The 27623-nt window shown below is 39.2% G+C and overlaps 2 protein-coding genes across 4 annotated transcripts in view; one reads left to right on the top strand and one right to left on the bottom strand.

Moving 5' to 3' along the window:
- Nucleotides 1–27623, top strand: part of LOC311617582 (histone-lysine N-methyltransferase SETMAR-like) — a 485271-nt gene that overhangs the window by 91501 nt on the left and 366147 nt on the right. The window lies entirely within an intron of this gene.
- Nucleotides 1977–26397, bottom strand: LOC311617589 (OX-2 membrane glycoprotein-like). 3 transcript variants are annotated; one of them, XM_084874063.1, is made up of 7 exons: nucleotides 26070–26388; nucleotides 17021–17102; nucleotides 13858–14178; nucleotides 11142–11414; nucleotides 9526–9633; nucleotides 5417–5529; nucleotides 1977–3791 (listed from the first exon to the last, which is right to left on the bottom strand). In XM_084874063.1, exons 1-6 carry the CDS (start codon nucleotides 26079–26081, stop codon nucleotides 5420–5422), a joined length of 906 nt encoding a protein of 301 aa, XP_084730189.1. In that variant the 5' UTR covers nucleotides 26082–26388; the 3' UTR covers nucleotides 1977–3791; nucleotides 5417–5419. The 3 variants fall into 3 exon arrangements, with proteins under 3 accessions (XP_084730189.1, XP_084730191.1, XP_084730190.1); XM_084874065.1 differs by lacking the exon at nucleotides 5417–5529 and having other exon boundaries at nucleotides 26070–26397; XM_084874064.1 differs by lacking the exons at nucleotides 1977–3791; nucleotides 5417–5529 and adding an exon at nucleotides 8849–9135 and having other exon boundaries at nucleotides 26070–26387.

Here is a 27623-nt window from a genome sequence, read left to right on the forward strand (position 1 = left end):
AGAAGAAGTAGAAACTGGGAGAGAGTGAGACCTGCCCAGTCTAAGCAGATCTGTGTAGAGGTCTTAGGGGAATAGTGAGGAGCTGGAGAAAGGGGTGTCTGACTGAGGAAGGCCCCCAACAGTGGGAGGACTCAGGATCCTAAGAACAATCTTCAGAGCCACTGCCTTCTCCACGGTGCTCCCTTTGTGTATGACCTGGCAGCTGTAGCTGTGGCTAGATTTCCACTTGTCAAATGTCAGGCTCAGGTAGCTGCTGGATATGTACTTGTTGCTTTGTTTCAAGAGCTTGTTGGTCTCCACATTCTGGTGTCGGGGTCGCCATTTGCCTTCCAGGCCACTGACACCATGCTGGGATGCAAGTCACCGATGGGAACACAGTGGTCAAGGTTGCAGACTTGGGCTGACCCAGGACCAGGAGCTGGGTCCTGCAGCCAAAGACATACCACCGTGACTGAGGCTCTGACTAAAACCCACCAGGCCAGTTCAGTCTGGAACAAGAACCTACTGTCCCTAGACTCTAAGGGATACCTCCTTCCCAGGTTTGGATGGCTGTGGCCCCACAGAGCAGCATCAGCTGCCAGTGCTGCTAGGGCCACAGCTGTGATTCCCTGAGTCCTCATTTGGCCTGCCCTGGGCCTCATCTACCTTCATGGTCAAAGGCACTTCTGGCCTGACCTTCAGCATAAACTCCCTTAGGGTGTGGGTACTATTGGCAGGCAATCCTGGCCCTCACAGGCAGCGGCCATCCAAGTATTCCTTGGTCTGAATCGCCCCATCTCCTGTCTGGGCCTTCTCTGATATCTGCCAGGTACTAGGACTCTCCAGGGTTGTTATTCCTGGGGATATTCTTTTGTGTCATCTGCCAACTGTCCTGCTGGTTGGGATCCAGAACTCAACAATGTCCCACCACAAACCCTGCTGGCCCTGCCTCTAGGATGCTGGGGTTGGGGGAGGGAGGGAGGCACACACCTGCTTCTGCCATCCTTCTCTGGTTCTGCAACAGTGCCTCTGGCCTATAGAGCATCTCCCTAGGGCCTGGAGGGGCTGTGGAGGGCAACTGAGTGCCTAATGGACAAGGAATTGAGTTCCTTGGGGGTAGGCTAGGGTTTCTTCTCTGATCAGGCCCTGAGGCTGGGCCCCTGCACACTCTGCTTCTGCCAATCAAGCTCAGCCCTTCCTTGGTTAATTTAATCAAGCCTAGTAGGTTTGGTCAACTCTTCACTCGGCTTCTCACTTAGGCAAGGGTCCTGCAGGGAGTGATCTGTAACCCTCACTCAAAGAGTAATGTCAAGCTCCTGAATGTTGAAACCACCAGTCCCTAGGTTTCCTCTGGGCAACAGTTTCCTTAGCCATGAATTGGGGAGTTTCCTTTGTAGCAAGGAGGGCTTGAGGATAATTGAGATTATGTGTCTGCTGAGTGCCAGCACATAACAGGGCTTGAACAAATGCTGGTTCTCTGCCTTCCTGCTCTTCCTTTGGGCCTTGAAACAACTCTGATTGTGTTGTTGAACCAAGTATCCCTGTTTCACGGGTGAGAAAACGAAGGCCCATAGAAGATGAATGCAATACTCAAGGTGATTTCAGGATGCAGGAAGCAGGGTGAGCTGGAATCTAAGAGTGAGCATTTCCCCTGCAATTCCAGCCCTCTACCCACTGGAAGGCTTGAGCTTTGCTAAGAAGGTTTGGGTTCTGTTGGGCAGGGGAGCAGGGGGAATGGGTTGCACAGAAGCTTTGGATTGAAGTCCATTTTGAAGCCCATATACATATGATATGAGAGTGATGAGCAGTCTTCAGTATTGTGCATGAGACCTATTCAAGAGGTTCATAAAGTCAGAAGTATATCACACTCACACCAACACATTATTTGCCTTTTTCACTCTCATTCTCTCACAAGTGTGCTGTGGAGTTTCCCAGAAACTACATGAAGTGTGATGCTGACATCACTCTGACAACTAATAGAATGTGGGCTTGTACACTTTTCTTTTTAAAATGTATGTTTTAATTTCAGATATGGAAAATATCAACAGATATAATTCACTTTGCAAGAAAACTCTGGGGGTATTCAATGATGTCTTTAAGCATGGAAAGGGGTCTCAAGACCTAAATATTTGAGAATTGCCGCTTTCAGTTATCCTTCCTGATCTGGTAGCTGACATACCAGAAGTATTACAAAACCAGAAACTAAGTGGTAATTCCTACTAAATTCAAAACTGTGTGAGGTTATCTGTTTGCAAATGTTGGTATTTAAAAAGCAAAACAGGAAGTACACATATAAGGATGTGCTCCAAAACTGACCAGGTCATATCTAAAGGACACAGGCACCAACTTGAAAGAGCCTCCATTGACCAGATCAGGGACATCTGTCCACAGCATCTTTAAGGGGTGAGAGGTAGAGGGGAGCAGAAGAGTTTTTTTTCCTCACACATAGAGGAAAACTACAAGGTTTATCATTAATGTCTACATTTTCCACAGTTTCCAAGACAATATCATAAACGAAATATGTAGAGTTCACACTTTTAATTCTTCGGTATCTTATGTAAAAGTAAGAAATAACACAGAATTAAATAATATCTCAATAGCTTACTAAATATATAAATACCCAATTCAACAGTGAAAACAACTTGAGTTTTAGTTTCTAGGTCACTGGATAGAGACAAGAAAGCCAAAGATACTGAGAGTCACTAATTTGGCCTTATGATTATTAGAGAGTTCCAAAATTGTTCCACTAATTAAAACAATATATTAGAACAAAGGGAATGTACACCCAGACATGCATCCACTACTACTGTGAAAAGTGAACTCATAGGAAAAGAAGCTAGGAAAGACAAAGCATTTGAACTGGCCAACTGTTATTTAGGAAATCTAAATGCCTGGATTCATAATATATATTCCATTATACATACTAGTCTGAATTCAGAATGACTAAAATAGGGCTGGGTCATATTATGAGACAAATAGGGCAAGGAGTGCATGCATTTTTTTTTTTAAATGTGAGCTGCTGTCTAAGACTAACAATGTTTATTCTGCTATAAAAATAGGCAAGAAGAGTTAAGGTTGCCATATTGTTTCACAATAAATTCAGTCCAATTTTCATTGTGATGTCACAGAAATACATGAAGAATAGCAGTGAAACCAAGGGTTCTAGAGAGACCAGCTATTAGCAAAGCAGTAAGCAGGTAGTGGATTGGATACTAAGTGACAAGGAAACAGATTCATGGAGCTACGAACAGCAGAGAAGAGATGGAACAGCCACAGAAAAGCAAAAGGTAATCTCAGAAAAGTTCTTTGGTCCTTAACCTTTCCAACTTCTTTTTTCTCTCTCTTGCTCATGTCTTTTTCCCTTTGCTCATATCCCTCCTCCTGGAAGGACACCGTTTTTAGAGCAGAATGGCAAATCATCTGGTCCAACTCCTTAATTTTCTGGATGCCATCATGGGAGTTCATTGAATAGTGATTAATACGGGGTTGCCACCAGTCTTGGCCAAAGTCAGTCTCAAACTGTGGCTCCTCATGCTAAGTCCAGTATCCATTCAACAGCACAACACTGCATTGCTTTACAAAATCAATCCTACAACAGACCTGAGAGGTAAATGACTTCCTCTTGTAATTCGCACAAGCACGGATTAGCTTAGATGGCAGTAGAAAGTCTTGAAATTCTTAGGCCTTTTACTTCCACTTCTTTTGCTCTCAGAGGTCCCTCGAGAATGACCCTTTCACTCCTGCTTTCCTTCTGTATCAGATTCAAGTAGACCAGAGAATAATTTCCAGGGCTCTGCAGCTCTCTTACGGCTCTGGATAAAAGAAAGAACAAGATATTAACTTTGCACATTTATAATTTCTATCTTAATAGACTTTAAGAAAATAAGTAACAGAGGGGTCAATAATCATAGAATTCTCATGCAGATTTAATCAGCAAAGATAAGGAATCAGACATTCTTGACCCAGTATGAGGTGAGGAGACTATGACTCTCTTTAAAAGGATAGATAACTAATTCTAGGCAATAAAGGTTTGCAGAGTCACTTAAGACTAAAACGAAAAAAACATCGAGCAATTTAGGTATCTCATCCATAAAACCTTGAGCTTTGTTTCCTGTGGACATTAACTTGCTGGATGGACATTGAGTTAAGAATGGTCACAAAATAAATAAATGGAGATCCTTAGGCTATTGTCTTGCTAGCACAGAAATTGGGAGGATATGGGCCTCTACACATCGTCTAGTCAGTGAAGTAAAAGACCTGAATTTTATCTTGGCACCATTACTCTGTATCTCTTAATCTGAAGTATTTCTTACTTCAGATTGAAAAAGTTCCGCATATTTGAACTTTGCTACTATTACCAATGTGAGCTGTCTATGGCAAAAGACAAGAATAGCTCAGGCAAGAATGCCTGGGTTTAAGGGTCTGTTAGTCATAATTTTGTGACCAGATTATACCATGAAATTTGTATATGATGAGTGGCATATGCATCCATTCAAGGGTAAAATTTTATAGAAAAAAAGTGAATTTGTAATGCAAATTTTAAGCCAGAAATTCTGACCTAGGAGTTCAATAAAAGTTGCTTAATACGTTTCTTATAAAAGCATTGCATTTTTTTTCTTAGAACTATGAGGAAATTGGGGTAGGGATGAGGATTACCATTCCTCCAGCCCTCATCTGGAAAGCATCCATACAATTATTTAGCAAAGCAAAGATTCTAATCTTTTTAAATAAATATTATTTGTATTGCCTTTACAACTAATCATCAATTTCACTATTATAAATTGTTTACTGGTTATCTCTGTTATGTGACAGTATTAAGCTTAAAATAGGAGAAAGAAACATGATCAATAGGAGAAATTAACTGACACAGTGTTTTACTAACATTTCCATTTTTAATCATTGCAAAGAGCCCACTTATTTATTAAATTAGTGTATAGTGAAGTGGAATAAATCAGGGTAATTATGTAGAAAATGTGGGTAAAATAAAAACACTCCCACATTAAATAGTTATATTTTTGAAGAAAGAGTGACACTTGGAACATGCATTTCATTTGTTTGTCTAAATTTTCTATTGTTTTCCAGTTCAGTCTTGATTCAATGAAACAAAAGACAATTGCTAACTCAAAATAAAGGTCTCTAAAAATTAGGTGATTGCCTATGATGATCTGCCCCAAAGTGATGTTTTTGTTTCTGAGATGCATGCAATCATTTTGGGTTGATTAATGAGAAATAAAAGATCATTTTCAGCCCCAATTTAACTCGATTGTAGTATATGTAGAAAGGACAAAGTTATGACCTCAAATAGGTTTTAAAAGAAATAACCATTGTAGAATAGTGGAAATTTTCCCTGGGAAATTTTAATTTTTTCTCACTATCTATTTCAATAACAAAGGACTTGATTCATAAAAGAATAAAAGTTCTTTGAAAACCTATTAACCTATTATCTTATTGTCGCAGTCTCATGGGAAGTAACTGCGATGATCCCATCAGGAATGGAGCAAAGAGAAATTGCCTCTAACTCATCACACCTTCTTTCAGATTGCAGCCTTGCTGTTGAAAAAAAGAAAAATCAAAATCATACTCTCTGGCATTATACAGGAACCCCAAAAAAAGTAAAGGGAGTCTAACTTCTCCATAAAATAATAACAGGTTTTACAGAAAACCACTCTGTCCAAAAACTATAAATTTGCTTATGCGGTTGTGAGTAATCAAGAAGTGATTTTGATCTAAAATAAACTTTATCTGACAAAGAGTTGAACCTTACTTCAGATAATTTCCTTACCTACCAATTTGTCTTACTGCTGATCAGCTCCATGGATATTATTCTTTGTCTACTTATTCTATATAATAAAAGTGTAGTACGCAAATTGTCCCCTCTACTAGGAGTTCATCCAAGAGTTCAGCTATGGGGTGGGGCTGGCCAGGGGGAAGGAAGGGAATACCTGGCTGGCAGCCAGCAGCTGCAAGGGGCCCTACTAGTGCACAAATTTTGTGCACTAGGCCTCTAGTATTCAATAAGTTCAAGAACTAATTTATTCCTCTCCTCTCACAAACTAAACCCACACATGCATAAATACACACACATACACACAAACATACTCAGTTCCCCTCTATTTCTGTTTACATCACCCATTTTCAGGTCAAGCCATGAATCTTGATGCCATTTTCCCTGCTCATCCATAAGTTTTAAGTTTTAAGGAGATGATGGGGGAAAAAGAAGAAAAATATAACCAAGAGTAAGAGGAAAGAAAGATGGGAAGCTAAGGACTAGTCACTTTTATCACAAATTGATACTTTTATCACAGAATTTGTTACCTGAAGAAATAAAAAATGATTTTCTTCCCCTTCTTCCAACTTTGTGCAACTTAAATTTTGGTCTTGAACCACTATTTCCTTAACCTTGAATGTTTAAGTCTCAAGCATAATCAATAGTTGGTGGTTTTATTAGCTATTTAAATTTACGGGATCAATTGATTTGGCTGCTAAAATTTTTGAAATCAAACAATCCAATCATTCAAAATATGCCACTGAACATGCATTGAAATTAACCGAATTGTCCTTATATCACGAAGACATTGTCAGTAAATGGCCATCCTAGTTCTTACAAGATTCAATACAGGTTCAGTTGTTTATAGTAGTCCAATTTATTCATGATTTTGCTTTCCACGGTTTCAGTTACCTGCAGTCAACTGCGGTCTAAAATATAACATAGAAAATTGCAGAAATAAAGAATTCATAAGTTTTTAAAGGAGATGTTTTGGTGACATCGGTTAATAAAACATATAGGTTTCCAGTGTACAATTCTATGATATATATCATCTGTGTATTGCACTGTGTGTGCACTACCCAGAGTCAAATTTCCTTTCATTACCATTTATTTGAGCCCCCTTACCCTTTACTACCTAAATTCACACTATTTTTAAGTAGTGTAATGAAATCTTGCACAGTCCTACTCCATTCTGGATATGCATTATCCTGTTAGCCACCATATTCACGCTGTATGTACTTCCTGCCCATTTGTCACTGACAAGCCATCCAGGTTATCTGCATCAACTGCAGCAGCAGGTATCTGTTATGCTTGTATTCAAGTAACCCTTATTTTATTTAATAATGTCACATCACAGAACTTTTTGTATTTTACTTTTGAATACCGTTGTCAATTTCTCACTGTGCCTAACTTATAAAGTAAACTTTATCATAGGTAAGTATGTATAGTAAAAAACATAGAATCTACAGAATTAGGTACTATGCATGGTTTCCGGCATCCACTGGAGGTCTTGGACTGTATCTCCTTAGATTAGGGGGAACTACTGTATTTCATACGTGAGAAAAAAAGCCTGGGTACAGAGATAAGCTGGCTCTTTTGTTTCAGGAACTGCATAAGGCATTGAACAATTATAGTTCCCAGGAAATCCAAGACTTAGTTAATGAACAGAGGACAATTCTTTTGCAAATGCCCCTTACTGGTGGAATTCACCCTGGGCTTGAATAGATTGTATTATGATTCTTGTCCAAAAGGTACTTTTAGGAATCAATGTGAACACTTTATACTTTCCTGCTTAAACTTCCCAAAAGAATACAGCAGTAATGGCAAGCACAGAGTAAAATAAGTGCAGTATAGTGCCTTTCGAGTCAGGACTCTGTGGCACCATGACTGAGAGAACATTCTGGCAAATGTAAGGGGCCCAGGGAGGCCTAAGCCTGCAGCTAACAAGCTGTGTAACCTTAGGGAAGAAAATCGACTTTCCTCTCCTGGACATCAGCTTCTAACTGGAAAAGTAAAATGTTTGGATGAAGTAGAATCAGCTTTCTGCTTATCTGCAAACTGCTACCGAGGTCTATGGGCTTGCTGATCTGCAGTCTCCTTTCCCTGACAGAGTAGATACCTTGATATACTTCTGCAAAGGGGTAATTGACACAAGATTTGTTGCTTTTCTTATAAAACCACAAGAATTCATCTACGGTATTTATAAAAAGTCTTATGCAAAATTAAGTGTTCAAAAAATCTAGAATATGAAAGATATTTGTCTATGAGACATAATGAAGAGAAAAAAATAAAGGTTGCATTTGAGTGATGTTTTTAACAGACATTCTAAAATAAGCCAACATATTTTTCCTTCCCTCTCTTTCAGTCATCTGAGATGGAGAAAACTCCCATGTCACCTCTTCACCCCAGGAAATTCCCACCACATACCACATTCAACATAAATAGTAGCTTTGCACGCACAGTAATCAATTATGACTGTCTTCAGAAACCAATTTCTTTCTCTTTCTAGCTGACTCGTCTTCTACCTCATCTCTAATTTTATAATGTCTCACAATGTTTTATTTTTTATTTTTATTTTTTAAATATATTTTATTGATTTTACACAGAGAGGAAGTGAGAGTTAGAAACGTCGATGAGAGAGAAACATCGACCAGCTGCCTCCTGCACACCCCCCACCGGGGATGTGCCCGCAACCAATGTACATGCCCTTGACCGGAATCGAACTCGGGACCCTTCAGTCCCCAGGCCGACGCTCTTCCACTGAGCCAAACCGGCTTCGGCGTCTCACAATGTTTTAGACTCAGTGCTTATGAGGTTCTGAATTTACAATAAGAAAAAGGTAATTTTAAAAAGTCAGTTTGAAAATCTACTCTTTTATTCATTCATGTATTCATTCACTATTTTACTGAATGATTCTAGAGCCCCTGGTGTATGTAAGACACTGGTGGGAAGAGTCACATGACATAGTGACAGAATGACATGACATAGTTTATAAGTATGGATCACCTATATGCTGCTTATACTGTTTGAAATGTAGTGAGAGTATAACACAGAAATTACTACTTAATTATTGAGTATTTTGGACAATTTCACAGTCTTTTATTTTTTATATTTATTTATTTTTATTTATTTATTTATTTTTTATATTTTTGTTGATTTTCTTACAGAGAGGAAGAGAGAGGGATAGAGAGTTAGAAACTTCGATGAGAGAGAATCATTGATCAGCTGCCTCTTGTGCACCCCTACTGGGGATGTGCCCACAACCAAGGTACATGCCCTTGACCGGAATGGAACTGGGGACCTTTCAATCCTCAGGCCGACGCTCTATCCACTGAGCCAAACTGGTTTCAGCCACAGTCTTTTAAATGGAATAGTTGGCCTGTGGAATACTATAAAAAGAAAAGAGGTTGTTTCTTTCACTAATGGATAGAAAGAACACAGCATCAGTGTTAAGCTTTTTTTCTCTGGTTTTTGTCATCAGATGACTCCAGTCATCAGATAAACATTTTCCACATCTCCTCTACTCAGCCCTTCCTCTCAACTTACCAAAATAATTAGCCTTTGGACAATCTCAGCCAATCAAAAGCAGAAACATCCAGTTTAATGTCCAATTGCAAGAAAATGATGCTGGACGGTTATTTTAAAATACCACTAACATTTATGTGTTTTGGAAACAACACACAAAACACACTGTTGCCATCACTTTATTTATATCTTCATGGGATGTTATCATTCAGAAATCATTTGTTTCTTTCTTTGTACTTTCAGTGATAACTCACCTCTGTCTTGGGTCCGGTGACGCTTCCAGTATAGTAAGATTGAGATTAGGATCAGAAGAATTACCAAGGAAACAATACTTAAGAGCAGTGGAACTGAAAACCAAAAACCTATAGACATTGAAGGGAAGAAGAGGAAAAACAGTCATAAAAGGAAGCTATTGAGGAAAGAGGGTAAAATAATAATTGTGATGAGTTTTTACCAGAGGTAAACTTTCAATAAAAATTATTCTTAAATATAGACATGCTGATGTTTATATTTATGACATATTATATTAAAACATTTAGATAATAATAATAGCTAACATGTTTTATGTAGTTACCATATAATAAGAGCTTTTGATGTATTATCTCATTTAATCCTCAAAACAGCCTGAGTTAGGTGTTATCATTATCTAATATTAAAAAACTGAGGCTCAGAGAGAAGTTCAGTAAACCCAAATCAGCATAGTAAGTGGTAGAAACGAGGCCTGTTCAGAGGTCTTTTTGCCTCCAAAACACATATTCTTTGTCTACTGTCAATTACAGTAATGTATTTATTGAGGAAATTTTGGAAAATACAGAGAAATATAAAGGAAAAAATCAATATAAATGATGTTAGTTTCTGTATTCTTGGAAAAGAAGATATGTTTCTTTTTCTTATTTTGCAGGAAAATTTACCCTTTGCCTTGGCTGAGTCTGAGGTTCATTTAAAAAATGTCCAAATCTAACATCACAAACCTTTCGATGAAAGTGACCTAAATGTTGACTTTTGATAAGTCTATTTTTTCAAGGACTCCAGAAATGACTACAGGAGATTTTCCTTAGAGGCCAGGACACCAATAAGGCAAACACGGGAAAGCTTTTTCAGATTTTATTGTTTAAAATGCCCCCTACAATCCCCCAATCCCCCAACAAAAAGCAGCAGTATTTTTCTAGAAGGTTTATTACAGAGTGCCTCATCCAAGTTAGTGCTTCCAAACTACAGAAAAAGAGAACTGTGGCTGTTATCACTCTTCTCTTTATTCTTTCCCATAACCCTTACCTCTTATATCCTTGAGGCCTGAGGGTAGCAGCTTAGATAGAAACATAAGAGAGCAAAAGGGGTCTTGAGCAGGAGGCAGTTTGTTTAAAAGGGGTGAGGCAAACACCTCATCAGACCCTTTCCCCCAGTACAGATTCTGCAAAGGTTTCAGCAAAGATGTCTTCCAGGAAATCTTTCTGATCTCTTCCCAGATTGAGCTGATGTCACTCCTTCCCACCTGCAAACCTCCCATGGTGCACCGTGGCTTTCTTATGGAAGCATTTAACATGAAGTTTTACAAGTTGCTCAACCACTTTGGTGTTTCCTAGTGGACTAGACACTGTCAAATACCCTGGCACACAATGGACAGTAAATGCTAGCGTGGAAGAATAAATGAATGAATGGATCTCAGCATTTGATACGTGGGCACTGTGCCACATTTATCAAAGTAACATTGGCTTGATTGGCTTCCTCAACTCTGTTTTCCTTTTCCTACTTAACCCATTCTCTCCTCTATTAGCCCTTTCATTAAGAGGCCACGAGGTTCCGCAGAGCAATCACCACATTCCAGGTGTGTGGGCACAGTACACAGCCTTCTTTGCCCACCTTCTCTTACCTTTGTTCACAGTTTCCTCGTAGTCAGTCACAGTCCCCAAGTGCAGCACCTGGCAGATCACCTTCTTCCCCATCTGATTCTTGGGGTCTTTGATGTGGAGGACGCTGATGACAGACGTAGTCCCATTGGGGTTTTTGATAGTCTCAGTACTGTTGTCCATTCCTGACCCAGCGACCTTCCAGGAGATTACAGGGGGTGGGCGGGCATTGGCAGAGCAAGTGACATTTAGGTGGTCTTCGGATAAATTAGAGTGAATGAATACTGTGGGCTGCACTGGGACAAAAAAATAAAAGAATGGTCTGCCATCAGTTAAGCACCTGGTCTGAGTTTCACACTCTCCTCAGAGAGATGACAGAATGGTTTTTCAGTAAGTCAGTAGGGGCTAGAAAGATAAGGCAGCACACCCAACCCCTGCTGAGGCCTTCTCGGTTCTACCTGAAGGATGGGACCAGCCTAGTACAAACCTGTAACAAAAAAAAACCAAAACATTTCTCTAGTTTGTCTCTAGATGAACTAGCTGGATGAATAGAGGCTATCTTCTCTCTAGAACAGTACAGAGCCTCGTGATTATGTTCTCCTTTGTCAGGGGCAATGAAGCATCTCTGCCTGTTTCTGGGTACCGCTCACAAACAAGCACCAGAGGCCATCAATGAGCACCGCCGTACAAGTGGCCTGCGCGTCTCAGAAGCACCAGGGCCGTTTCAGAGCAGAGGGCCCGGAGCGGGACTGCTGCTTAGCAGTAGCAGGCTTCTGCTTGGGGCTGAATCAGTAAGTGAGCTGCATGGAAGAAACCAGGAAAGTCCCTGTTGGGAATATCTACACAAAATAAAATAACCAGAGACTCACAGAATGACAGCTGAAGGAACTTGGAGATCACCTTACGGAGTTAAAAAAAAAATAACTTGTTAGGCCAGCTTTACACTGTTCCCTTTTTAAAAGTCCCATAACTGACGAGTACATTTCTGTTGGAATACAGTTTATCTCTGCTGAACAAATGCAGACCTGTATTTCTGTGGTTGGCTTTGTAGCCTACAAGATAATTAGAGGGCAATGCTAAATAAAACTTGTCTGTAATTAGAGGTTCAAGAGATGGGTGAGTGGCAGTCTGCTGGAGGAAACAGGGCTAGAGAACTTTGGCTCTGTCCAAAGAATGCCTAATTACTAACCCTTTTGAGCACTGGGAAAGAATAATGAAAGTGAAGGCATATGGTTATGGTTGATGTCACCAGATTGGTGGCAGGTCTCTGGCATATCAAAGAATGATAGATAAAAGCTAAGTGTGGCTGGAAAAGTCAGTATAAAAAAAAATTGCTAGCTAGGAGACTCAATCGATAGGTTTTCAGACAAAAATAATATAAAAGGCTATGAGCAAAGGAGGGAAAATAGCAGAAAGAGAGAATGATGAGCAAAGAAGAAAGAGAAAAGGAACAGAAATGAGAAACATACGACAGAAGAAGGAAAAAGAGGAAAGATGAGATAAGAGGAAGGGAGGGAAGGGAAAGAAGGGAGGGAGGGAGGGAGGGAGGGAAGGAGGGAGGGAGGGAGGGAAGGAGGGAGGGAGGGAGGAAGGGAGGGAGGGAGGGAGGAAGGGGAGGGAGGGAGGGAGGGAGGGAGGAAGGAAAGGCAAATGAAGAAAGGGAGTAAAAAGGAAGGAAAGGTAGAGGAAGGATTGCAAAGAAAGGGAAGAGAAAGAGAGAGAGAGAGAGAGAGAGAGAGAGAGAGAGAGAGAGAGAGAGAGAGAGAGACTGAGGGAGACAGAGAGAGAGAGACTGAGGGAGACAGAGAGAATGAAAGAAGTAGAAATGAAGAAGAAAGCCTGACATAAGATCCTGCAGAGAGGATTTATTTTAGCCAAATAAAGGAAAGTTGTACTTGGTGTTATCATACTTCCCTTGCATTATCTTCTGAGTCCTTCTTACCCTATGTCCAATATTTCTGATGTGCTCAAACTCTCAACTCTTAATATGCCCAATAACCCTGTTTGTCTCTTCCCTTCTAAAAGCACCACTAAGTGTGCCATGCTCCAAAATTCCCCCTCATTCCTACTTGTCAATTCTTGATTTCAGCTATGTGTTAGTTAATAGGAAAGGAATGCTGTCAAACTAAGCCTTGGATTATTTTTTCCTCTTGGATTTAATATAATGTATTATTCAACTAAATTTCTAATTGACATCAAGTATGCAGAGCTTCTGCTACAAGTCCCCTTATCAATCCTGAGAGAGCTACCCTGAAACAAAATGAGAGGGAACACCAAAACTGGCTCCAGGTTAGCCCATCTTGGTTCTGATGTTACATCCAAAAATATTAAAGCCACTAGAGACACTGCAGATAATCTATGTCACATTAGTGTGCAGAGAAATTAACTTGGCTGCAGAAAGTGGCCAGGACTCTTCTACGGTCACATGATTGCTAACGTCAATGCCAGGTCTGCATGCTATCGCTGTTTATGTGGAACTGGTTGTCATTACCCGGTCCTTCACTTGCTCCTGATGACCACAGGACTCCTTGAAGCAAAGATAACACCAGGCAGAGATTCAATGTAACCTCATGAACTTTCCAATAACCACACAGCCACAGTTACAGTAGACATGAAAGTGTCTTCTAACAAACCATTCTCGGGTTAGGACCCTGAAGAACTAGGTGCCACCACCATGTTCTAAACATTCTCGAAAATAGCATTTCTAGTCAGAGACAATGTATTCTCAAAGATTCTCACCATAGAGAGTGAGGCAGGTTATTCCTGAAATCTTCCCGGAACCGAAGGTATTGAAGAGACACTTGTAACACCCCTCATCGTCCAGAGTGGTGTTCCAGAAGGTGATGGTTGTGTTATGAAGTCCCAGCTCGGTTATGTTCATCGTATCCTTATAGGGTGGCTGGACCACGACCCCGTGTTCCGTGCTGAAAGTGACCATGTTTTCTGGGCTTGAAGCCTTGATTTTCTGCCATGTCACAATCAGGACTTCTTGGGGAATTTCCAGGACGCATCTTAAAGAAGCAGGTTTGTTCAGCGGCTCTCTTTTATCGCGGGTCAGCACTTTTATCATGGAATCATTAAAAAAAAAATTAAAACACACATAAATACAACTTTTTCTGATTAAAAAGCAATGCATGTTCAAAGTCAACTATAGAAAAGAAAAAGTCAAAGAAGAAAACATTTATCTACATCTCTAATGTTGCTAGGGAAATGTAAGTTCTAATATGTTTTTTTTTTCCATCTTTAGAAGTAGCAGAGTAGAAAAATAAGAAGGAAAATAATTCTCAGGAACAAGAAATAATGTGAAGAATCCCAATTTGCTGGAAATTAGGTGGAATCAAGTTGAAGGGGGCAAATGTCAGAAAGGAGAGAAATATTACCAAGTGGGTTTATGCCCAGAGAGGTGGAAGCCAAGAGCACGAAGAGCAAATGGACAATAGGCAGAGGGATTCATTTAAATAAAGAAAATGTAACATCCCTATACTTCCATACACACCCTGTACAAAGGAAGGGGGAGCACTAGTGGTGTCTGCCTCTAGGAGTGAATATAGCAGAGTAAGATAGAGAGATATAAAGGACACTGCTACAGGAGGCTGATAGTGGAGAGAACTTTGACAACCAAATGGCAATCTACACATTCCCCCATTTTTATTGAATGTGGTGTAGAATATAAGGCATGGCAATAATTTCCCTCCCTCCAATGCTGGCTCCTCTAATGATATGATTGTTTATTCAGTGGGAAATCTCAATATAATAACAAATAGCCAAACATTTGAGAAAGGTGACACAAAGAAAGAGGAGTAATAAACTTGACAAATCGAAGAATTTATACCAAATGAAGAAAGTTCTCATAAATCAATAAACACTTGAACAAGAATAAGTGAGATATATCTGAATTGTAAAAATAAGCCAGTATTGTAAGTAGTAAAAATTAGAGATGTAGGGAGTGAGGAATACAAAGTCTTAACAGATTGGCTGACTTAGCAGAATGGATATCACTGAAAAGTAAATGAGCAGGTGGAAAGACCAGGTCATGGAATTCTTCCAGAATGTAGCACAAAGGAAGAAAGATATGGAAGAAGAAATTAAACTAAAATTCAAAGACCAGAAATGTTCCAGCATCAGTTCAATAAGACTTTTTAAAGAAGAGAAAATGGAGATTGGAAGTAAAAAACACAAATATATTTTAAAATAATAAAAGAAACAATCTAAAATAAGATACATTAATCATGAACCTCTATGCACCTAAAAAATAATCCAAAAATACATAAAAAGCTAATACAACTATATTTTTATAAATCCATAATAATAATAGGGTAGTTTCTATAGTTCTCTCAGAATTTCACTTCCATATATTAAAAACTAAATAAAGCAAAAAGTCAAATATAAAAGTATATAAAATTTTAAAAGCAAATATTTATATATTTTATATATATGAATTTACAACCTTTTACCTAAAAGAGAATATCCAATATTTTCAAAAACACATGAAACATTCCCAAAAATTGAACTCGAAATAGGATACAAAAAGTTATGCTATCCAATGTCCTGAACATTGGGCCCAATGCAATAAAATTAGAAGCTTACATGCTTTTTTTAACTAATTACACCGAAAATAATAGCAAAGATTATAAATTACTATGAATGACATTGGGAATATAATATATTTAAATCTGTAGAAACTGAAAAAGCAGTTCTCAGAGAGAAATATTTAATCTTAATTTATTAGGAGACCAGAGAGATTGGAAAATGAAAACACATACAAATCTAAGCCAAATCCCCAACCCTAAGCCAGAAAAAAAAGGTAAAAAGAGTGAATTAATAAAGATAAAAGCACAAATTAATGGAACAGTACACAAAATGTATACTGAATTAAAAACACCATAATCCGTTGTTTCAAGACTAACAAAAAGTTGACTAGTGTAATTAGAAAAAAAGAAGTCAGCACAAGCAAACAATATTCTTTCAACAACGTCAGGCGTAAAAAGATGGACATAGTGACAAATACCATTTGGAACCCCTGAGCGTTGTATGAATCAAGTTTTAGTGAGGTGTGCTCTTGGTAGGTGTGAAAAGTTCTGAGGACAATACCTGTTGTTGGGATTCTGCAAATCAATTTGAAGAAATTGCTGCTTTTAGAATGGAGAGGAGAAAGGGATCAAAGCCAGGGTTTTAACTGCCTGGGGTGATTTTTCTCTTTAACTATGAAGAAACCATTTAATGGAAAGTTTTGCAATTCTTTACTGCATATATACAATTCCATTTAGATCCCCCATTCAGTAGGTAAATCCTGTGTTGCAGGTAACGTGAAGTCTGCCCGTCCTTCACCTAGGAAGGCTGATGTGTGCACTGTCACACAGAAGGTGATAAAAATTCAGCAGCAAAGTGAGGGGTGGCCCCCAATGGAACAGAGGAGAAAGGTCTGACACAACTAGGAAATGCAGCAGATACGTCAACAGCACAGGCATATGCTTTATGTAATAGACTATGTGAACCTAGGTAACTTTTATATTTCATTAGTTTCTAGATTTTTCTAGAGGGGCACACCCAGTTTTAAGGCTTACTATCAGATTACCTTTCCAAAAGGTTGTATTCATTCATAGTCCCCAAGCAGTCCCATATCTTTACAAACATAGGTAATTGTTGTTGTAAAAGTTATTCGAGTTGATTCGTAAGAAATATCTTAATTTAGAATTGTTTCATGCCTGGTTCTATCTACAGAAACAATGTCTAAATAGCAGTCTTCTTCCACATGGAAAACAAAAAGACTCTGCAAAGCAGAAAGAACTGTTTCCACTCCTCCGATCAAATTATACGTTTATAATTCATTCAGGCAAAAGGAACCAGCACAGCAGAAACCACAATCTCCTGGACTCCATACAGGGGAATGGAGTGTCTTTACCTTGTGCCTTGCATAGCATCACTGCGGCCAAGAACCAAACCAGTCTGTAGGTAGACAGATGACAGAAGGACCTCTCGAACACCTGAAGACACAGAGCAAAGCACAAAAATTGGCATTTGGATGTGGACAACGCTAAGGAAGCTTCAATTTCATGGTTACCTCAGGGAATGTTGCAGCTAAAGTTATAACCACCAGAGAACTTTGGTTTTGAGAAAGCAGAACCAGAGACTATAAATGAAAGAAATAACAGTGTGCTCAGGATATGGGAAGGGGAAAGCAGCAGTGTGGCTCCTTCAGTATGGCAACCCCTAGCAATTTGAGGCCTTGCTCCTAGAGCCACCATGGTCAAGAGCAAAACCCCAAAGGCACAGGATCTCTGGGGAAAACAAAGGACTACAAATACACCGAAAACAGAGACCACAAATGTCAAAGAGTACCCACTTCCAAAATAATCCACATCCGTTAACATTATAAATGTAACTCAGGGGAACTACTTGTCAGAAACAAGTGACTGCCTTGCAGTTTGCTGAGGTAGATTTTCCTCAAATTCTGCAAATTTTATATGAACTATACCTTTTAAAAACCAGCAATGAAAACACACACACACACACACACACACACACACACACACACCAGTAATAGCTTTATTTTCTCTTCATTGCTTTGTTTTCATGTGTCTGGGCATAAATCTTTGGCCGTATTACAAATCATGATGCTATTTAAGGGAATGTTATTCCGGGTATCATTTTGCTCTCAAATGTGGGCAGAATGTAGAGAGATTAATTTATCTGTGAAGTAGCTCCAAGAATCTGTTCACTTGGTCTACATGAATGTGTTCATTATAAGGGATATAGAGAAGAAATGTAACTTTTCCTTAAATTTTTTTTCGTATTTCTGGGTTTTTCTATTAGTTAAATGTGTGCAAGAAATATGCATTTTCTCTATTTTTTTTTTTTAAACTGACCTTCATCCCAACTAGAGTTAGATACTTAGTTTTGATGTCGCATTATCTTTGTCAGTTCAGATCCTGCAAACCCAACACTTCACAATTGTCCCAAGGAGAATTAGAAGGAAAGCCTAACTATTAAATATGTACTACATCTTTACTCTGGCTGGCTTGAATTGGGGCTAGCAGAAATACTAGATGTTAGAGCTACGGCAAATGCTTTCACTTCTGTTGCATATAATAGTAAAAAGATTAAATGAAGTAGTATATGTAAAGCTCCTAGAACAGTGCCTGACACAACTGATCACTAAATAAATGTTGATGTTGGGGCTTTGGTAAAGTTGACAGAGTAGGAGGATGCTGTACTTGCCTCCTCCCATGGTCACACCAAAATTACAACTAAGCGGTAGAACAGTCAACCTGGAGAAACATCTGAAGACTTGCTGAATAGAAACTCTATAACTAAGGATACAAAGAAGAAGCCATGCTGAGGTAGCAGAGATACAAAATGGGCTGGTTCTGTACCCATGAATCCAGAGGGATATCTCAACTATAGAGAATGTTCCTGAGGTGCAAAGAGTCTCAGCCCTATAATGGGCTCCCCAGCTCAAAACACCAGTGCCGGGAATAGAAGCCCACACAATAACATGATTGTGAAAGTCAGCAAAGATTCTCTCCATCTGGGTGAGACGGAAGGCTGCTAGAAACCCAGGTGACCTCTTATAGGGCCTGCACACAAGGTCTCACTTGCAGGCACTCACTTTGGGCTTCCACACTGGAAGAGTGGCTGGAGCTGAGGTGGGGGATAGCGGTGGGGAAGGTGGGGGGGAGGAGAGGACCAGAAGGGGAAGTTCCAGAGACATACACAGACAAGCTAAATTGTGTGGTTTCAGGGTGAGGGCTGGAGGGATATCAGCCATTGTCTCTCCCCACACAGCCAAACTTAATTCTGCCTTGGCCTGGTGAACTCCATTAGCTCCACCCTGAGACCCCACCCCACTGCAAAGGTCTTCAGGCCCTAGACAAGGGTGGCTTTTGCTGAACAGCCTCAGGCTCAGCACAAGCACCAAACAGGAAACTGTGTTAACCTGGTGAACACCACTCACACCACCCTGGTGTCTCTCCCCGACCCTGCTTCAGAAATTTGCATACTGCCTAAGGTTCTTTCAGCAGCTGAGACTTAGGGCAAATGGCAGGTGGAAGTAGATCTTAGGCTGCCTTGGCCTTCTGCTAACCTGACTTCTGACTCAGTATTGGTAGAAGCCTTAGTTCACAGCATGGCTTCTCCTACATGCATCCAGGTCCTGCACAGTCAGCCACCTATTTAAAGAAATAATGACTGGAAATCTTCCTAGCCTGATGAAGGTCATGCAAAAAATTCTAAACAAGATGACCCCAAAGAGACCTACATCAAAATTATTATAATTAAAATGGAAAGGTTAAAGACAAAGAGAGAATCTTAAAAGTAGCAAGAGACAGACAAGTAGTTACGTACAAGTAAACTCCCATAAAATTTTCACATGATTTCTCAACATAAACTTTTCAGGCCATAAGGGATTGACATGAAATATTAAAAGTGAAGAAAAGTAAGGAACTACAACCAAGACTACTCTACCCAGCAAAGATACCATTTAAAATTGGAAAAGAAATAAAGAGCTTCCCAGACAAAAAAAGTTAAAGGAGTTTATTACCAACATACCAGGATTACAGGACACATTAAAAAAAAAAAAAGAAAAGAAAAGAAGCAGAAAAAGAACATAGTTATAAAACATAAAATGGCAATAAAATGTAACTATTGATAATACTTTAAATGTAAATGGATTAAATGCTCCAATAAAAAACATAGGTAACTAAATAGATAACAAAATAAGACCCATACATATGCTGTAAACAAGAGACCCACCTCAGAATGAAAGACACACACAGACTAAAAGGGTTGGAGAAAAAATATTTCATGCAAATAGAGAGGGGGGGAAACCTGGGATACCAATCCTTACATCAAATTAAAATAGACTTTGAAGCAAGGGCTATAATAAGAGACAAAGGAAGAGATTAAATAATGATATAGAGAGCAATCCAATAAGAGGATATAACTCTTATAAACATTTATGTACCTAACATAGGAGTACCTAAATATATAAAGCAGATACTGACAAACATAAAGGGAGAGATCAGCAGTAATACAATCATAGCAGTGGAATTCAATACCCTATTAACATCAATGAATAGATCTTCCATACAGAAAATCAACAAGAAAACAATAGCCTTAAATGATACATGAGATCAAATGGATTTAATTGATATTAAATTAAAATCAACAGAATATAATTTTTTTTCAAATGAAAGTCAAACATTTTCCAGGATAGACTACATGTTAGGCCACAAAACAAGTCTTAAGAAATTTAAGAATTTGGAAATCATATCAAGAATCTTCTTTGACCACAATGGTATAAAAATAGAAATCAGTTACAAGAAGAAAATTAAAAACACATGAAGGCTAAATAACAGACTACTGAACAATGAATGTATTAACAATGAGATTCAAGAAGAAATCAAGCATTGATGGACTTGGAGAGCATTAAGCTAAGCGAAATAAGCCAGTCAGAGAAAGATAAATATCACATGATTTCACTCTTTTGTGGAATAAAATGAACAACATAAACTGATGAATAAAAATAGATCCAGAGACAGAGAAACACCAAACGGACTGTCAAACCTCAGAGGAAAAGCAGGATATGGGGTGGGGGTTGGGGGGTGGGGTTGAGGTAGTGGGGTGGTATAAGAGATCAACCAAAGGACTTCTATACATGCATATTAGCAGAACCAAGAACACGGACTCTGGGGCAGTGGGGGCTTGTCCTGGGGTGTGGGAGTGGCCAGGGAGGGGTAAATGGAGAAAAAAGGAGACATATGTAATATTTAAACAATAAAAGAAAAAAAAAAGCAATCAAAAGATAACTTTGGCTCAGTGGATAGAGCATTGACCTGCGGACTGAAAGGTCCCAGGTTCGATGCCGGTCAAGGGCATGTACCTTTGTTGTGGGCACATCCCCAGTGGGGTGTGTGCAAGAGGCAGCTGGTCGATGACTCTCTTTCATCGACGTTTCTAACTATCTCTCTTAATTCCTTTCTATGTAAAATCAATAAAATATATTTTAAAAAATACCTTAAGACAAAATGAAAAAGGAAACACAGCAATCCAAAATATATGGGACACAGGAAAAGCAGTCCTATAAGGAAAATTTATAGCAATACAGGCCTACCTCAGGAAACAAGAAAAATCTCAAATAATCTAAATTTACACCTAAAGACTCTAGAAAAAAGAACAACAAAGCCCAAAGTGAGAAGAAAATATTAAATGTCAAAGTAGAAATAAATAAAATAGAATCTAAAAATAATACAAAAGATCAATGATAAGAAAAGATCAATAAGATTGAAAAGATTAACCAGACTCATAAAACAAAACAGAGTATTCAAATAAAATGATCAAGAGAAGAGAAATGACCAACATTACAGAAATACAAAGGATTACAAGAAAATACTCTGAATAAGTATATGCCAACAAATTGAATAATGTGGAAGAGAAGGAAAAATTCCTAGAAATACACAATCTCCAAGACTGAATAAAGAGAAAATAGGAAATCTTAATAGATCAATTTCTAGCAATGAAATTGATTCAGTAATAAAAAATTAAAAAAATAAAAAAACTCCTAAAATACAAAAGTTCTTGAATGCATTGCTTTACAGGGGAATTTTACCAACTATTAAAAGAATTAACACCTATCCTTCTCAAACTATTCCAGAAATTTTAAGAGACTAGAAAGTTCCAAAGCTCATTTTTACAAGAGCAGCATTACCCTGATTCCAAAACAGACAAAGACATCACAAGAAAAGAAAATTATAGGCCAATATCACCGAAGAACATAGATGCAAAAATTGCCAACAAAGTATAAGCAAAACCAACTTCGGCAATACTTTGAAAAGATCATACACTATGATCAAATGGCATTTATTCCTTGGATGCAAGGTATATTCAATATTCACAAATCAATTTACATGAAACATCACACAAAATGAAGGATAAAAATAATATGATTATTTCAATACATACAGGGGGGAAAAACATTTGATAAAATTAAGTATCCATTTATGATAAAAACTCTCAGTAAAGTGGGAATTAAAGGAACATACCTCAACATAATAAAGGCCCTATATGACAACACACTGCTAACATCATACTCAATGGGGAAAAGCTAAGTGTTTTCTTTAAGATCAGAATCAAGACAATGTTGTCCACTTTCAGCACTTTTATTCAACATAACATTGGAATACCTAGTCACAGCAATCAGACAATAAAAAGAAAGAAAGGGCATCTAAATTGTAAAGAAAGAAGTAAAATTTGTTATAATTTATAGATACAATACTATATTGAGAGAACCCTAAAGATTACACCCAAAAATGAATAGAATTGATAAATGAATTCAATATAGTAGCAGGATACAAAATTAGTATCCAGAAACCTGTTGCATTTTCTATTCCAATAATGAACTATCAAAAAAAGAAATTAAGAATATAGTCTCACTTACAATTGCATCAAAAAATACCTAGGAATAAATTAACCAAGGAAGTAAAGGGCCTGTACACAGAAAATTTTCAGACATTGAAGAAGGAAACTGAAGAAACAAATAAATGAAAGAATATATCTTTCTCATGGATAGGAAAAATCAACACTGTTAAAATGTTCATACTATCCAAAGAAATCTATAAATTCAACACAATTTCTATCAAAATTTCTAGTGTCATTTCACAGAACTATTGATAGAACAAATAATCCAAAAATTTATATGAAACCACAAATGACCCTGAATAACCACAGCAATCTTGAGAAAGGAGGACAAAGTTGGAGGTATCATGCAACCTGATATCAAACTATACTACAACGATGTAGTGATCAGAATAGCACTGTTTTGACACAGAGATCAATGGAACAGCATAAAGATCCAGAAATAAACCCACATCTATAGGGACAATTAATATATGACAAAGAAGGCAAGAATATATAATTGAGTAAAGAGTCTAATAAATAAATGGAGTTGGGAAAATTAAATATATACATGCAGAAAGGTGAAATTAGACCACCTTCTTACACCAGACACAAGAATAAATTTAAAATGGACTAGAGACTTAAATGTAAGACTTGAAACCATAAAACTCCTAAAAGAAAACATAAGCAGTAAACTCTTTAACATTGCTCTTAGTAATATTTTTTTCTGATATACCTCCTTGATCAGGGAAACAAAAGAAAAAATAAACAAATGGGACTATATCAAGCTAAAAAGTTTCTGTAAAGGAAACCATCAACAAAATGAAAATACAACCTACTGAATGGGAGAACACATTCACCAATGATATATTCAAGTGAGGGGTTAATATCCAAAATTTATAAAGAACTCATACAACTTAACACCGAACCCTCTCCCCTCCCCACAAACAATCCAATTTAAAAGTGAGCAGAGGATCTGAGTAGATAAATTCTCCAAATGGGATATACAGATGCCCAATAGACATATGAAAAAATGCTCAACATAACTGTCAGAGAAATGAAAATTAAAACCACAATGAAGCCCTGATTAGTGTGACTTAGTTGGCTGAGCATCATCCCATGCACAGAAGGGTCACAGGTTCGATTCCTGGTTGTGAGCTCGATACCTTATTGGTCTCAGTCTCTCTCTCCCTTTCCCTTTCTCTCTAAATTCAATTAAACACACACACACACACACACACACACACACACACACACACTCACACACAGACTCACACAGACTTTTTTTTTGTCCACCTGAAGTGGCTCAGTTGGTTGAGCATTGTCACATGCACCAAAGGGTTGTTAGTTTGATTCTAGGTCAGGGCACACACCTGGTTGTGGGTTTGATCCCCAGTTGGGGAGCATACAGAAGGCAACCAATGGATGTCTTTTTCTTACATCAGTGTGTCCTTCTCCTCCCCTCCCCTCTCCTCCCCTCTCCTCTCCTCCCCACTCCTTTCCTCACCACTCCTTTCCTCTCTCTAAGCATGTGCTCAGATGAGGATTAAAATAAAATAATAAAATAATAAAATAATAAAATCCACAATGATATATCACCTCACACGTGTCAGAATGGTTATCAACAAACAACAGGTGTTGGCAAGAATGTGGAGAAAAAAAAGAAACTTCGTGAATTGTTGGTGGAAATGCAGATTGGTTCAGCCATTATGGAAAAAGGTATGAAGTTTCAATTAAGAAATTAAAAATGAATCTGTCTTATGACCCAGTGATTCAAAACACTCAATCAAAGGAATATGCACCCCTATGTTTATTGAAACATTATTTGTAATAGCCAAAATATAGAGGCAACCCAAAAACCCATCAATAGTCCAGTGGATAAAAAGGTAGTAGTATTTATACATATTATTCAGCCATAAAAAGAATGAAATCTTACCATTTTCAACAACATGGATAGACCCAGAGAGAGTTATGCTAAGTGAAATAAGTCAGACAAAGAAAGACAAACACCATGTGTCGAGTCTAAAGAGCAAAATAAACTGATGAACAAAAAAAGAAACAGACTCATAGATACAAAGAACAGACTGATGTTTGCCAGGGGGAAGAGCATATGGGGGGCTGGGTGAAAAGGGTTAAAGGATAGGGAAGTACAAATTGGCCATTACAAAATGGTCACAGGAGCATAAAGTAGAGCATAGAGAATATAATGAATAATATTCTAAGAATTATGTATGGTGCCAGGTGCATTTTAGAATTATCAGGCGTATCGCTTCATAAGGTATATCCGTGTCTAACCACTATGCTGTACACCTTAAACAAATATAAAATAATATTGAATATTAACTGTAATTTAAAAAAAACAAAACACAGTAGCTAATATTGAGGGTGAAAAATAAATGATGTTACCTCACTGGGTGGCTATGAGAATTAAGCATTTTAGGCACTTAATACGGTGCTTAAGCTACAGTAAATGCCAATATATGTTAGGTATCTAAACAATTCGTCATTCAAATCACATACAGGGAGTACAATAATGGAATAAAGTCCACTTCTACCCTTTGCCGGGTTTCACTGAGGCTGGGGTCTTCCCTGACATCTGCCCACCTGCCAGCTGCACTGCCCCTATTCATACTTCTTCTACTGAAAATTCCTAGGTCCCAAACCTGATCCCACCACATGTAGTCACATGGACTTGGAAAATTAACCTCCCTGCTGTTTCTTTATTTGCATGGTCAGGTAAAGATTAAGAGCATCTGGCATACGGAAACACCAGTTCTTTGTTAAGACCATCCTTCTTTGTTAGGAGCGATATCAAAGTCCCTGGCTGTGTGGTCTTGCCAATACAGTATACAAGAAAAAAAAATTATCTTGAGGTATTATTTGTATTTGGATTTTACATTTAATTCGTTGTAATTTTATCGTTTAATGCATTATACCCATGTAAATGAGCATTCTGTCCTTCGTTTGGTGTCCTGTGGACAGATGCGGAACACACAAAATGTCTGTCTCTCCTAGATACCCAGGGTTGTAAACCCTTTATGGCTTCCCGAGCAAAGGTCCAGAGGATGGAGAAAGAGCCCAGCGCATCCAGGAGGAAGCCAGCTCTCTCCCTGAGCCCTGGATTCTGCAGCCCCCACCCCAGCTGTTGGGTGTCGACAGGGATTTTGGGGGGAGGCAGCTTAAAACAGATGTGTTTGCCTCGCCTTCCTTCCAGCCAGAGGCAGGGAGCCTCTCCCCCGGCCTCCCGGCGGCGCAGGTCCACTCCCATGATGGCAGGGATCTATCTGGGAGCAGCATCTCCGGAGCCTCTGCCTAGCAGCAGCGCTGTTTTCGGGGCATTGAAACAGAAAGCCAGAATGCCAGGCAGCCTGGAGGCCGCCCTTTGGAAGGCGAAATCCTCTTCTCAGCCCGGGTAAAAGCGCTAAGAGGAAAGCGCTGGCGGAAAACCTAGCTCCCTCTGGAGTGGATGGTGCGAGCCCAGCCCCAGCCTGGCGCCCTGGGCCCCCCGCCGCCGCCCCAGGCCGCCCTGCGCCCTCCTCCCCGCGCCCGGCCCCGCTCACCCGCCTCTCCATCTCCGCTCCTGGCCGACCAGGGGGCCCGGCTTCAGCTGGAAAGCCCAAAAAATCTCACGCCGGAGCTCCAGACTGTGCGCAGCTCCAGCGAGGCTGCTCACCGCTGGCCAGCTCCTCGCTCCTTTTCTCCCCCCCACCCCCCACCCCCGCCCTGCACAGGCGAGCAGAGAGGGGCAGGTGGGATTTCAGAACCAGGAGTTCTTAATCATTTTTTCCTATTTCCATAGGTGCTTTTCCGTTAAAAAAAACAAAACGATACCCTTTTTTCATTTTCATTCTTAAATGAGAGGAAGATAATGGGGGAGGCGGAGGCGCGAATGAGCCGTCAGCGCTGGAGAGGCGTGGCTGTTGAGAGGCTTGTAGGGAGCCAAAATGTCTTACTGACGGATCCATAGAGCTGTAAGTCTGAGGGGTGCAAACCCTAAGATTACGACTAATCCCCCGACCGCCCCCAGGAAATCAGAAACATGATATATGCATATTGAAAGGACTGAAAGATTCATGGAGTGGCAAACAGGATAAATAACATAAAAGCCAGTTTAGACATAGGGAAATTCAAAAGATCAAATTAAGAAAATATAAAAGAAAATTCTAAAAGCTATAAAAATTTAAAGAGAGAGGCTCAAAGGAGAGAGAATCAAAGTGAGGTGCAATAAGGCCATGAGTTAAATTTTCAAAGTGTTGGGGGGGAAAAAATAACTTTGAATTCCACTTTGTCTTTTATAAATATGGCTACGGAGGCATATTTTTTTTTATTTTTCAGTCACAGCATCCAATATTGTATTAGCTTCAGGTATACAGCATAGTAATTTGACATTTATGTAACTTAATAAACGATCCCCTTGGTAAGTCTAGTACCCACCATACAGTTACTACAAAATTATTGACTACATCCCCAGTTGTGGGGTCAAACCCTGGGTTCAAAATAAAACCACCGGATGCTGATGATTGATTAAGAAAGCAGGCAAGGATTTATTGAACTGGCCAGGATGGCCTCGAGAGCACCACAAGCAGGTGGAGTCCACACGCAGGTGGAGTCCACATGACCACACTGTTTCAGGTGTCCGCAGTCCTTTTAAAGGTCTAAACCACAAAAATTTTCCTTTGTTCTAAATTCTAAAGGCGGGGAACAGCCTGCAGGGTCTTTCCCAGCCACATCCTGCTGGGCATTGAAATGTGGCCCTATCTTGCGATAGCAGATAGTACAGAACCAGACCTGAGTAGTTAATATCTAAAGGTTATCTGCAGTTTCTACTCCTGAAGCTACTGAGTCAGCGGGAATCAATCTCCTGTGGTCCTGGCCCACAGGCACAGGAAAACTGCCTTAGCCTCCAGGTCTCAATCTGGAAGCTGAGACAACTACCCTATGTTTAAGCAAGTAAGCGAATGCCTAAGTTCCTGCTCTCCCATCCCCTAGCACATCTAGCCTTACGTAGCCCCGGACTTTCTCACTGGCTAGCAAAAATGTTCTTACAGTTACCAAGGTCCCTAGTACCACAGTCCCCATTAGTCCTCACTGAAGTCCAGTTTCTCTCCTGCAGG

This window comes from Pipistrellus hanaki (genome assembly GCF_964339955.1).
Source record: "Pipistrellus hanaki genome assembly, chromosome: 2".
Lineage (NCBI taxonomy): Eukaryota > Metazoa > Chordata > Mammalia > Chiroptera > Vespertilionidae > Pipistrellus > Pipistrellus hanaki.